A 12,441-nucleotide genomic window follows, 5' to 3' on the forward strand; every position below is an offset into this window, starting at 1 on the left:
CGGAAGAAAAGAGCAACGTTCGTGGCTGCCATGGCGTCCGTGGTGCATTTATAGGGCGAGGCAGGAGGAGAAGCCCATCATGACTCGACGCCGTACCCTCGCCTTCGCACTCCCTTTTCTCCACCCCGCTCTACTTCAGCTTTGGCTTTGGTTTTGCGCATATACTAATCCTGGTGTGCCCTGCATCGTGCCGGCCCTTCCTTTCTGAGATCTCTCCAACAAAGACTCACCACCGCACTCTCTATCTCGCCATATATAGAGAAAGAGAAAGAGAGGTTATACGAGTCTATCATTCACGAAATCCTTCCTCGGATCTCTCCCCGTCTCTGTTCAGTCTCCACCTCTCTCTCTCTCTCTCTCTCTCTCTCTCTCTCCCCCCGCATGTTGCATGTGAAGAACAGAGTAATAGATGGGCATGTAGAGAAGTGTTTCACCGTAGAGTCTTCTGCTTTAATTGCATGGCGCTGTTCTTCTGATTGTGACTTGACAACAGGTAGCGCGAGAGAGGCAAGGAGAAAGAGCGAGAGGGAGAGATGGCTATGGTGGTGGCCGGGACGACGTGTCCGGAGCCGATGGGGGCCACGTCGAACGGGTCGTGGCAGGGCGACAACCCGCTGGACTCCGCGCTGCCGCTCGCCATCCTCCAGATCTGCCTGGTGATCGCCCTCACCAGGTTCCTGGCCTTCGTCCTCCACCCTCTCCGTCAGCCGCGTGTTGTCGCGGAGATCATCGTATGTGCTCGAACCAATCCCCTGCTGCTCTTTCTATCATGCCCTGTCTCCTTTACTGCTGCTCTAATCTTTACGTAGGATTTACGACCTTGAAACTTGACCTTGGTATGTGAGCTTCGTTTTACCGCGATCGGCATCTTCGGCCGAGAACTTAGACGCGTGGCGAGCCCATTTTATGGCCCGAGCCGCGTGGTCGAGAGCGAGGCCTCCACTCGCCCAGAAGCAATCCACCATTGAGACCTCCTCCTGAACCTTCTTTCTTCGTCATGGAACGCTTTGACCGGTGTTTATTTGAGACGACAGTCGTCTACTATGCTGCTGCTTCTGCAACTGCTGCTGCTGCATGCACTAATCTAGTGTTAATCTAATGAAGTAATGATGATTAGATTTGTCGTCTTCTGTCTGTTGCAGGGAGGTGTTTTGCTGGGCCCGTCGGCGATAGGCCGCAGCGAGCGGTTCCTCAAAACGGTGTTCCCGAAGCAGAGCTTGACGGTGCTCGACACGCTCGCCAGCGTCGGGCTCATCTTCTTCCTCTTCCTGGTGGGGATGGAGCTTGACCTCCGCGCCATCCGCCGCACGGGACAGCGCGCCCTGGCCATCGCCATCGCCGGCATCTCCCTTCCCTTCGTCATGGGCATCGGCACCTCCGTCGTCCTCCGCCACACCGTCGCCAAGGGCGTCCCCGAGGCCCCCTTCCTCGTCTTCATGGGCGTCGCCCTCTCCATCACCGCCTTCCCCGTCCTCGCCCGCATCCTCGCGGAGCTTAAGCTCCTCACCACCGACCTCGGCCGGATAGCCATGTCTGCCGCCGCCGTTAACGACATTGCCGCCTGGATCCTCCTCGCCCTTGCCATCGCCCTTTCTGGCTCCGGCTCACCCCTTGTCTCCCTCTGGGTCCTCCTCAGTGGCGTCGGCTTCGTCGCCTTCGTTGCCATATTCGTCCGCCCCGTCCTCGACTGGATGGCCCGCCGCTCCCCGGAGGGCGAGCCCGTCAATGAGATGTTCATCTGCGCCACCCTCGCTACCGTCCTCGCCGCAGGCTTCGTCACCGATACCATTGGCATCCACGCACTTTTCGGCGCTTTCATCGTTGGCGTCGTCGTGCCCAAGGACGGGCCCTTCGCCGGGGTCCTCATCGAGAAGATCGAGGACCTCATCTCGGGGCTCTTCCTCCCGCTCTACTTCGTCTCCAGTGGCCTCAAGACGAACGTGGCCACCATCAGCGGCGGTGAGTCCTGGGCTCTCCTTGCCCTCGTCATTTGCACCGCATGCCTCGGCAAGATCTGTGGCACCGTCATCGTCTCGCTTCTTGTCAAGGTCCCGGCACGGGAGGCCATCGCGCTGGGCTTCCTCATGAACACCAAAGGGCTCGTCGAGCTCATTGTTCTCAACATCGGCAAGGACCGCAAGGTACGAAATGGGTTTCTTTCTCCGCACTCTTACTTACCGTGGCAGTACTCTTGTCGTTTCGAGGCGTTTACGTGACTGCACTGCATGAACGATCGACAGGTGCTCAACGACGAAACGTTCGCCATCCTGGTGCTCATGGCTCTCGTCACCACCTTCCTCACTACGCCCATAGTGATGGCCATATACAAGCCCGCGCGGCGGTCCGCGCCCTACAAGCACCGCACCATTCAGCGCAATGACACCGACAGCGAACTCCGCGTGCTGGCCTGCTTCCACGGCAGCCGGAACATCCCCACCATGATCAACCTGATCGAGTCCTCTCGTGGCATCCGGCGACGCGGCATCACTGTCTACGCCATGCACCTCATGGAGCTGTCGGAGCGGTCCTCCGCCATCTTCATGGTCCACAAGGCCCGCCTGAATGGCCTTCCCTTCTGGAACAGGAAGGGGGACTCCGATAACGGCGCAGACCATCTCGTGATCGCCTTCCAGGCCTACCAGCAGCTCAGCAACGTCTCCGTCCGCCCGATGATCGCCATTTCCGACCTCGAAACCATGCACGAGGACATCATAACCAGCGCCGATCAGAAGCGAGCTGCATTCATCCTCCTTCCTTTCCACAAGCTCCAGCAGATCGATGGCTCCATGGAGTCGACAGGCCACGCCTATCGTCTCATCAACCGGCGCGTCCTCCGCCGTGCCCCGTGCTCCGTCGGAGTCCTCGTGGACCGCGGACTAGGTGGCACGGCGCAGGTTGTGGCCAGCGAAGTGTCCTATACCGTGGCGACCCTCTTCTTCGGCGGAAGGGATGACCGGGAGGCCCTCGCCTACTCGGCTCGCATGGCGGAGCACCCAGGAATCCAGCTCATCGTGGTACGGTTCATTCCTCCTCAAACAGGCAACTGGTTTCTCGAGAGGAGCCGCGGCGGAGGAGGAAGCGTGACCATAATCGTAGATGCCAACGAGATCTCCGCCGACGATGCCTGCATCACCGAGTTCCGGGACAAGGTGTTAGCGTCCAACGAATCCATCAGGTACGACGACAAGGTGATGGGAAGCAGGGTAGAGATCATCGCCGCCATCAAGTCAATCGGGCGGTGTAATCTCTTCCTGGTGGGTCAGGCGCCTCCTATCATGGTCCTCTCTGAGAAGGCCGACAGCCCCGAGTTGGGGCCCGTGGGAAGCTATCTGGCATCGTCCGAGTTCTCGACGACAACGTCGGTGTTGGTGATCAAGCAGCACGATCCGACGGCAGACCCACCCGACCCGGAGGACGACGGGACGGAGATCTATGACGAGCCCGATACACCCACAACTGACCTCTCTCGCCATTAGACTCACCTACGAGTTGGGAGCGTACAATATGCTTTCTTCTCGTCTGCAGGGTTTGCAGGGCATGCATTCCCTTACGTGGAACTCAGATATCATGTGAGCAGCGTAGGACTTTTGTAGGGAAAGAATAAATGTATGGTAGGCTTATGTAATAACAAGTAGTATCAAACTTTCTTATCAAAGGTTAAAAATTTAAAATTTTATTTGATATATTTTCAAATATAGTGATTAATTTAATTAATAAAAATTTTAACAGTTTATCGCGCAAAATCCTATTGATATGATATATTTTGGTAACTTGTCCTCCAACCACGGTTCACGGTCACATCAGCGTTAAGGTCAATATAACATACCACACCCCTCGAACAATGTCGTTCCGTAAAGATCGGGATGGCGCCGACCAAGTATCGTGTCGTCCCACAAAAGTTGGGACGTCGCCACCCGAGTATAGTGTCGTCTTGCAAAAGTCGAGATGGTGTCGACCAAGTATAGCGCCGTCCCGCAAAGATCGGGATGGCGCCGACCGAGTACAACACCATCCCGTAAAGGTCGGGATGACACCGACTACGACACCATCGTTCGACGCCATGGCACTAAGGACGCCCAACATTTGCTCTAGGAGTAAGCCCATCATCCGATAGGTCGGCAACCATAAATATGACAGGTACGATTGGTTCTTGGGCGGAGGGATAAAAACCCATCGCGGGGCCAACGACAAGAGATTGGTTCTTGGCTCATTTTCCACCCAATTCTAACAAAATATTCAGAGGGGTCGAAGTCGGGAGTCCCCTTCCCGACTCTGACCAGTGTGTAGGGACAGACGATAAAGAGGATGGCAGCCAGCCAAAGGGGAGTCTCCAGATTTTGAAGTCAAAGGCCAAGCTCAACCCCACCGGACGACGACTTCTGTCACCCGAGTACCGACATAGATGATCTTGTGCAACTGGGACCGAACCAAGCCATGCTGACCCCTCAGCCACGGTGTAAACGATCACTATCATTTTGACGCTAGAAGGAGGGTCCGAGGCCTACGCCTCGATTGAGTAAACTCTCTTACAATTCGTGCACCTTGGCTTCTCTACGGGAGGAAGTACTGATAAGACCATTTAGTCCTACATTGGTTAAGGAGAATGAGAACCAAGGGCTCATAAATCCGTCAAATCTCTCGTACTCTCAAATATGCTTTTTAGAGCTCACATGTTTTGAAAGGACAAAACCGTGCTCGTACGGTTTTGAATCCATCGCCCAAAACAGATAATTCCTCACGAGCCTATAGACCGCACCAATAGATCGATCAAATGGTCCCTTATCACCTATCACTTTTGCCATATCTGACTTTTGCCATTTATCTTTTGTAAAAAAAAAGAAAAAAAAAGGGTGTTATACACAATAGCAAAGTTAATTAGGCACATGTCTCAACTTTAGTTTTTAGTTGATTTCAATTATACAATTTGTAAATTAGTTATTGGTTGTTCATGAAAGCTAATTCTAACTCAAAATTAAGATTCTTCGTCTTTCGCAACAGTTCTAGATTGATTTCACTAACATCGAACTTGACCGACTATGGTAATATCGAACCACTCAAAACTAAGATTCTTCTCCTTTTGCACTAGTCCATATTGATTTCATTGACACCGAACTTGTCCAACTATGGTAATATCAAACTGTACAAAACTGTTCAACTTCATAGATTCCAAGGATTGATATACGCTTTATGTTGTATTCGGCGAGATAAAGAGATGCTCTTACGATATAACTGAGGACTTTTTATAGTGAGTTTTTAGGATTATTATTTTCATGATTGATACCATTGTACCTCCTCAAACGTAATCGTGATCATGATATATTGAATCTGAGATACCATGACTTTCGATTGATTTGATCTCATATTGAGTTGTCAATTATATGATGTGATGCTAAAATGTTAATCATATAACATCAGAAATATCCATCATATGATGTTAAAGTATCGCACTAATGATATTAAGATTTCCGATCATATATTTATCCTTATATCAGATTTAGAATACCATATCCTCGTCGATACCGAGGACAAAGAAAATTTTCAGAACAAACCCCACATTCAGCTCAAGATGACTACTGTGTGCATGTCAGCATTCATTAAATTGGATCGCATTGCATAAAAACAATTCACTGAGAGGACGGCAAAAACTATATGAAGTTGACCATTTACTCAGTGGTCTTTTCCAAGGAAACATGGTAGTGAAAAGGAAGTCAAAACCCACATGATATCCCTGGAGATCTGTGTTCCCGGCATTGACCTTAATCATGACGGAGTAGGAGAAATCCTCGTCGTGCAGGTTAGTGCTTGGTCAGAAATCCTCGTCTTGCAGGTTAGTGCTTGGTCATCATTTTATCTTCTTTCTGATATCTACACATGGCGAACATAAGCTGGTGGTAAGGGTTCGAAAAATTATTATAGTGAAATAATTTTTTTTCTATCAAAATAATTTTTTATTATTAAATATTAATTTATTATCAAAAATAAATATCAATTAGAATACCATAAATAATAGAATAATAAATCAATCAAAAAATGAGATACTAAAATTTTCATAAAAAAAACTCAATGCAATAAAAACAAAGGAATCGTAATCAACTTTAAACTTCTACTATCACCGATAATGATAATAGGTTTACAATAAATCTTTTGTAGAATAATCAAAGGATCATAATAACATCAAGAATATAGATCTTGACTCAATCATAATATATAATAACCATAGGTGGATTTGATAACAGAAAAATTTTAGGTCTCACAAAATAGATATAATAGGAAAGCACCTTAGAGAGGATAAACTGTAAATCGGTACCGTTAAAATTATAAAGCTTATTGCAATGATTCTTCGCATAAAATTTGGGTCAAAACTAATAAAATTTAATCGCTTGATCATTTACCAAAAGTCCCAAAATCTTAACTTTTTTTCTCTATATTTCTTTCTCAGCTCCTTATGCATGCCCTAGTTGCCCTCACTATACACGTTTGTTTTTGTTTCCCTTTTTTCTTTTTCTTAATACATCAAATTTCGGTTCAATGTCTAAATCATCCGGTCCAAGCCCATATATGGGCTAGAAGCAAGAATTCTCCCTCTACAGCTCATATGGTAGATTGTACTAAGTCACTCTTCACCTATCTGCTTCAAGCTTCTTTTTAGGCAAAGATTTTATCAATATATCTTATCTATTCTCATTGTTATGTACATTTTCTAAGTGTAATTCTTTTATCTCAAGCATATCATGAATGATATCTAACATTAATATACTTAGATCTAGAATGATATGTTGAATTCTTGGAGAGGTGAATGACACTCTAACTATCACAGTAAACAGTATATCCTTCTTGTTTCAAGTACAATTCCTATAGAAACTTTTTCATCCACAAAGCTTCCTTGTAGGTTTCAGTAATTGTTATATATTATGCTTCTATGGTTGATAGAGTAATACAATTCTGTAATTTAGATTGCCAAGAGATTGCTCCCCCTGCAAACATCATCAAGAATCCCGAAGTGGACTTCTTAGAATCAGTATCATTTGTGTACCCTTCTAGAATAGGTTCACAATTGTCAAAACATAAACACAACCTGAAAGTACCTTTTAGATATCTTAATATCCATTTTACTACTGCCCAATGTTCCTTACCGGGATTAAAGAGAAATCGACTGATAACTTCAACTACATGAGTTATATCTAGCCTAGTACAAACCATAGCATATATAAAACTACATACTGCACATAAGTAAGACACTTTAGATATTTCTTTTTTTTCTTTATCATTTGTAGGATATTATTTCAAATTAAGCTTAAAATGACCTACAAGCGGAGAACGAACTACTTTGGCGTTACTCATGTTGAATCTTTCAAGAACCTTTTCAATGTAGGTCTTTCAAGATAGTCAAATCTTTCTTTTTTTCTATCACGAAAAATCTTTATGTCAAGTATTTGTTTTGTTGATCCTAAGTCTTTCATGGCAAAAGACTTACTTAGTTCTCTTTTAAGCTTCTCAATTTTACCAGTATCGTGGACAACAATCAACATATCATCAATATATAATAGGAGAATGATGAAATCATCATCTGAAAACTTCTTCGTAGATATACAATGATAAAATATGGTTCTATTGTACCATTGGCTCATCATAAATGAATCAAACTTCTTGTACCACTGTCTGAGTGCTTGTTTGAGTCTATATAAGCTTTTTGTAAGCTTACACACTAGATTTTCTTTTCCCTTGACTTTGAAACATTTTGGTTGCTCTATGTAAATTTCTTCTTCTAAGTCACCATGAAGAAATACTATTTTTACATTAAGTTGCTCAACTTTTAAATTCAAGCGGGCAGTCAAACCAAGAACATCTCGGATAGAGGATATTTTTACCATGGGAGATAATATTTTTTCATAGTCAATACCTTTTGTCTGATTGAATCTTTTTACAACTAGTCGTGTCTTATATCTTTGTTGTGAGCTATTATTTTCAGTCTTCAATTTGTAAACCCATTTATCGTTGAAAGTTTTTTTTCTCTTTAAGCAACTTTACTAAGTCATAGGTGTGACTCTCAAATAAGGATCTCATTTCTTCTTACATGGCTTTAACCCACTCATTCTTATGCTCATGTAGAATAGCTTCTTTGTAAGTTTCTGGCTCTCCCCCATCACTAAGCATAACATACTTAGTGGAGGATATCTAGTAGATGATTATCGTTCTCTTATGAATCTTCTCAATGAAATCTCAATGACATGTGGAGGGACTTGTTCAATTAGTTCAACATAATCAACTATAGGAGCATCATCATCAATATTCTCACCATAACCTTCTTATTCACCTCTCCCATGATCTACAAGTGAAGGAATTGGACCCAAACTCCAAGGAATATAAACTGAGATTTTTGGCTTCTCAGTATTATCACTATCATCAAACAATTGGTCTTCAATAAATATAATATCTCTACTTCTAATAATCTTCTTATTCACTAGATCTCATCTTTAAGAATATAAACAAATACTTTGTACCCAAAGACTCTCAAGTGATTATAAAATATATTTTTTTCTTTCCGTACTTTATCTAGAACATCACCTTTTACAAGAACGGTTGGAAAAAGTTTTATCAAATCAATTGTAGTTCCCATAGCCTCCCCTAAAATGACTTAGATAACTTGGCATGAGAAAGCTTATACTTGATACTTTCTTCAATGGTTTTGTTCATTCTTTCAGCCATACCGTTTTACTAGAGAGTTTTAGAAACTATTTTCTTAAGCCTGATACCATAGAACCTATAATAATTCTCAAAATGACCCTTGTACTCGCCATCATTATTTGCTCGAATACACTTTAGCTTTCTTCTAGTTTCTCTTTTAACACTGACATAAAACTCTTTAAAAATATCGAGTACTTGATCCTTAGATTTCAAAACAAAAGTCCAAACTTTTCTAGAATGATCATAAATGAAAGTAACAAAATAAAGAGTACTTTCAAGAGTTCTGGTTTACATAGTACAAACATCAATGTGAATCAAATCAATAACATTTGATTTTCTAGATGATGGATATATATGAAAGGCAACTCTATGTGTTTTTTAAACTAAGTAATGATCATAAAATTTAAGAGATATACCTTGCAACTTTGGTAAGAACTATTTTCCAATAAGAGTTTGAAGTCGCTTCTCACCGATATGACCAAGTCTCTTGTGATAAAGATCTATACTTTCACCATTCTAATTACATTAATCTCTCCTTTATGTAGCTTAGTTTTTATGACATAGAAAAAGTTTAACTTATTTCCTCTCGTCATAATTAGAGAACCTTTAGTGAGTTTCCAGTTGTTTTCATCAAAATAATATGTAAATCTCTCATCATCAAGTTTGCCTATAGATATCAAGTTAAGATGAATATATGAAATATGTCTGACATCTTTGAGTATTAATTTGCTCCCAATACTGGTCTTCAAGCAAATATCTCCAATACTCATAATCTTAAATGTACCACTATTTCTCATTTTGACATTACCAAAATCACCAGCAGTATAAGATTTGAAGATATCATCATGAGAAGTAATATGAAATAAAACACTAGAGTCAATCATCTAGTTATTGTCCTAAGTTGTAAGACTTACACAACTATCATTACAAACAATAATGATATCACATTCAGCAACGACTGTATTGGTCTTTTTCACATTTTTCTTCCTTTCTTTTTGTTCTCGATTTCAAAACATACACTCTTTCTTCATGTGACCTAGCCTGTTACAGTGGAAACATTTGATATCTTTTCTAGACTTAGATATTCCTCTATAACTATGTGGATTACTTCTTCCACGTCTTTTTTATTTTTCAGTAACAAATGCACCAAAAGAAGGTTCTCTTTGTTCTTTCTTTCTGATATCTTTATTTAGCAAATTATTTTTAATCATATCTATAGTTAAAGTCTAATTTGGCATGGAGTTACAAATTATCACCATATACGTTTCTCAACTTTTTGGTAAAGAACAAAGAAGTGATAACTTTTTGGTAAAGAACAAAGAAGTGATAATTCTTGCATCTCATCATCTATATTCATTTTCATAGCAACCGACTTGTTTGTAAGACTCTAAAATAGGCTTATGTACTCAATAATATTATCACGGACTTTATACTTCAAATTGATAGGCCTTCTGAGAAGAGAAATTCTATTTTCCACTGTCTTTTTCACAAAGAGATTTTCTAACCTTTGCCAAACAACATCAGCTTTGGTTTCATAAAAAATATGCTCATGTAAATTTATATCAATTCATCTTCTAATATAGGCAATATCTTCCATGGTAGAAGGTTTGTCTTTAATTTTGATGGGCTTATACAAATCTTTACAATATAGTAAATCTTCCATCATATGCCTCTAAGTGAAATAATTTGATGAGTTCATTTTAATCATACCATCTGACTCTTTCATTTTAATCACATAAGAAAAACTAGCACAAAACAACTTGAAACTCTAATACCACTTGTTGGGAAAAATTATTACAGTAGAATAGTTCTTTTCTCTCTTTGTGTATCAAAATAGGTTCCTTATCAAAATATCAATTTGTTATCAAAAGCAAATACTAACCAGAGCAACATGAACAGTAGAATAATAAATCAATCACAAAATGAGATACTAAAATTTTTATGTGGAAAACTCAATGCTGGAAAAACCACGGGACCGTAGCCCATTTCAAACTTCCATTATCATCAATAATGATAATATATTTATAATAAATCTTCTCTTGAATAATCAGATGATCATAATAACATTAAGAATACGGATCTTGACTTAATCAAAACACATAATCATCACCACAAATGGATTTCATAAAAGAAAAATTTTAGATCTCACAAAATAGGTACGGTAGAAAAATATCTTAAAGAGGATAAACTGTATATTGATATTATTAAGATTGTAGGGTTTATTATAAAAACTCTTTATATAAAATTTAAGTCAAAAACCGATAGAATTTAACCGCTTAATCATTTATCAAAAATCTAGAAACCTTACCATTTTCTCTCACTGTTTCTTTCTCGCCGCAGGCACACCCTCGCTGCCCTTACCATACACGTCTATTTTTGTTTTTTGTTTTAATACATTAGATTTGAGTTCAGTTTCAAATCATCCGATCCAAGCTCGTATATGGGCTCGACCCAACAGAAAGTTAGGGTGAATAGAGCCTTCTTCCTTGTGCTATACTGTCAATCGATGCATTGATAACTCAATCTGAAGTGGATTCAGTTGACTTGAACAAAATCTTACAAAGAGAGGATAAAATCACATTCAATTAAGTTATATAGGCCATATTTGGATGTACTTTTATTTTTTGTTATATTTCAATTCTCAGGAAATCGAAGGCGGAAAGTGATCCACTTGGGTGTACATCCACCGTGTGATCATCGATCCACAGCAACGTAGTTGTAGATATACTACACGTCGCTGATGGCCAACGATGAGATGTACACATCGTTTCATGAGACAGATTCTTTGGATTACGTCAACCCCGAACAGTACGCAGTCATCTCATCATGCAGACTTTAGATAATGATCAGCACAGCCCCAATGTTTTGGCCCTGCGCCGCCCAATGAGAGCGCGATGGATCTCCACATAAGCTTGCATATCTGCGACATAGCTCCATCTACGCCGTATGCTACCTTACTTTGCCATTATATTGGACCAATCAGAACTTGCCATTACAATGCCAAACAAACATTCGTTGTACACTTTCATTAAGAATTTATTAAACAATACTCGCAGACTTTTAATGCCTACAAATGGACAATAAAGACCATTAGAGAGGTTTTATTGGACAAATCTTGGACAAGATCTTTTATATAAAGTGAGATATGAGATATAAATATATTTTACCCTTAATCAGGTCGAATCAAATTTATTAAATCAAATTGATAATCATATCTACCCATATTAATTTAGCACTAAGAGGAGAGTCCTGTCATGAAAAAATTAAGCACAAGAAGTCTCACAAGAACATCTCGGTGAAGAAATCCTCTCTTGAAAATTGCTTCAACTATTGGCTTTGGACCAAGGCCTCTACCTTTATCTCCACATAAGCATTTGGGTTGGTCCTTTGGACCAACGCTCTCAATTACGATTTCGAAAAAACTAGTCCACTCTCCCAATAAGGAGTTTAACTTAAGTTATTATACAACTCAATGCTTTTCTTGGCCTCAACTAATATGTGCAGGCTTTGGCCAAGATAATGTAGATCATCATCATTTTTCTCCCACAATTGGTATAGTGTACAATATCACTAGTCTGATTGCTTATTAGTTACAAAAGAAATTGAAGAGAATCTTATCTACAAGGACCTCTAAGTAACTCGTCCTATCTACGAACTCAAGACTGTAATCTCTCAATAAATTGAAGAGAATCTTATCCCTTCCAAGTTTAGCTTATCAAAACTTGAGACCCTCGATGGAAGTGTTGATCTCATAAG

The 12,441-nt window shown here is 41.2% G+C and overlaps 1 protein-coding gene across 1 annotated transcript; it reads left to right on the plus strand.

The window, feature by feature from the left end:
• The first annotated feature begins 538 nt into the window (after positions 1 to 538).
• LOC103985978 (cation/H(+) antiporter 19-like) lies at positions 539 to 3,476 on the plus strand. Its single transcript, XM_009403832.2, has 3 exons — positions 539 to 731; positions 1,143 to 2,141; positions 2,241 to 3,476. Exons 1-3 carry the CDS (start codon positions 540 to 542, stop codon positions 3,474 to 3,476), a joined length of 2,427 nt encoding a protein of 808 aa, XP_009402107.2. The 5' UTR covers position 539.
• Positions 3,477 to 12,441: the final 8,965 nt, after the last annotated feature.

The sequence above is a fragment of the Musa acuminata genome, chromosome BXJ3-5 (assembly GCF_036884655.1).
Source record: "Musa acuminata AAA Group cultivar baxijiao chromosome BXJ3-5, Cavendish_Baxijiao_AAA, whole genome shotgun sequence".
Classification (NCBI taxonomy): domain Eukaryota; kingdom Viridiplantae; phylum Streptophyta; class Magnoliopsida; order Zingiberales; family Musaceae; genus Musa; species Musa acuminata.

What these genes read in the sequence shown, in the direction of transcription:
- LOC103985978 (XM_009403832.2), top strand. Translation starts at nt 540, where the DNA reads ATGGTGGTGGCCGGGACGACGTGTCCGGAGCCGATGGGGGCCACGTCG. An exon ending in GTGTTGTCGCGGAGATCATC is followed by an intron (nt 732 to 1,142) that starts GTATGTGCTCGA and finishes TGTCTGTTGCAG; the next exon opens with GGAGGTGTTTTGCTGGGCCC. An exon ending in ACATCGGCAAGGACCGCAAG is followed by an intron (nt 2,142 to 2,240) that starts GTACGAAATGGG and finishes AACGATCGACAG; the next exon opens with GTGCTCAACGACGAAACGTT.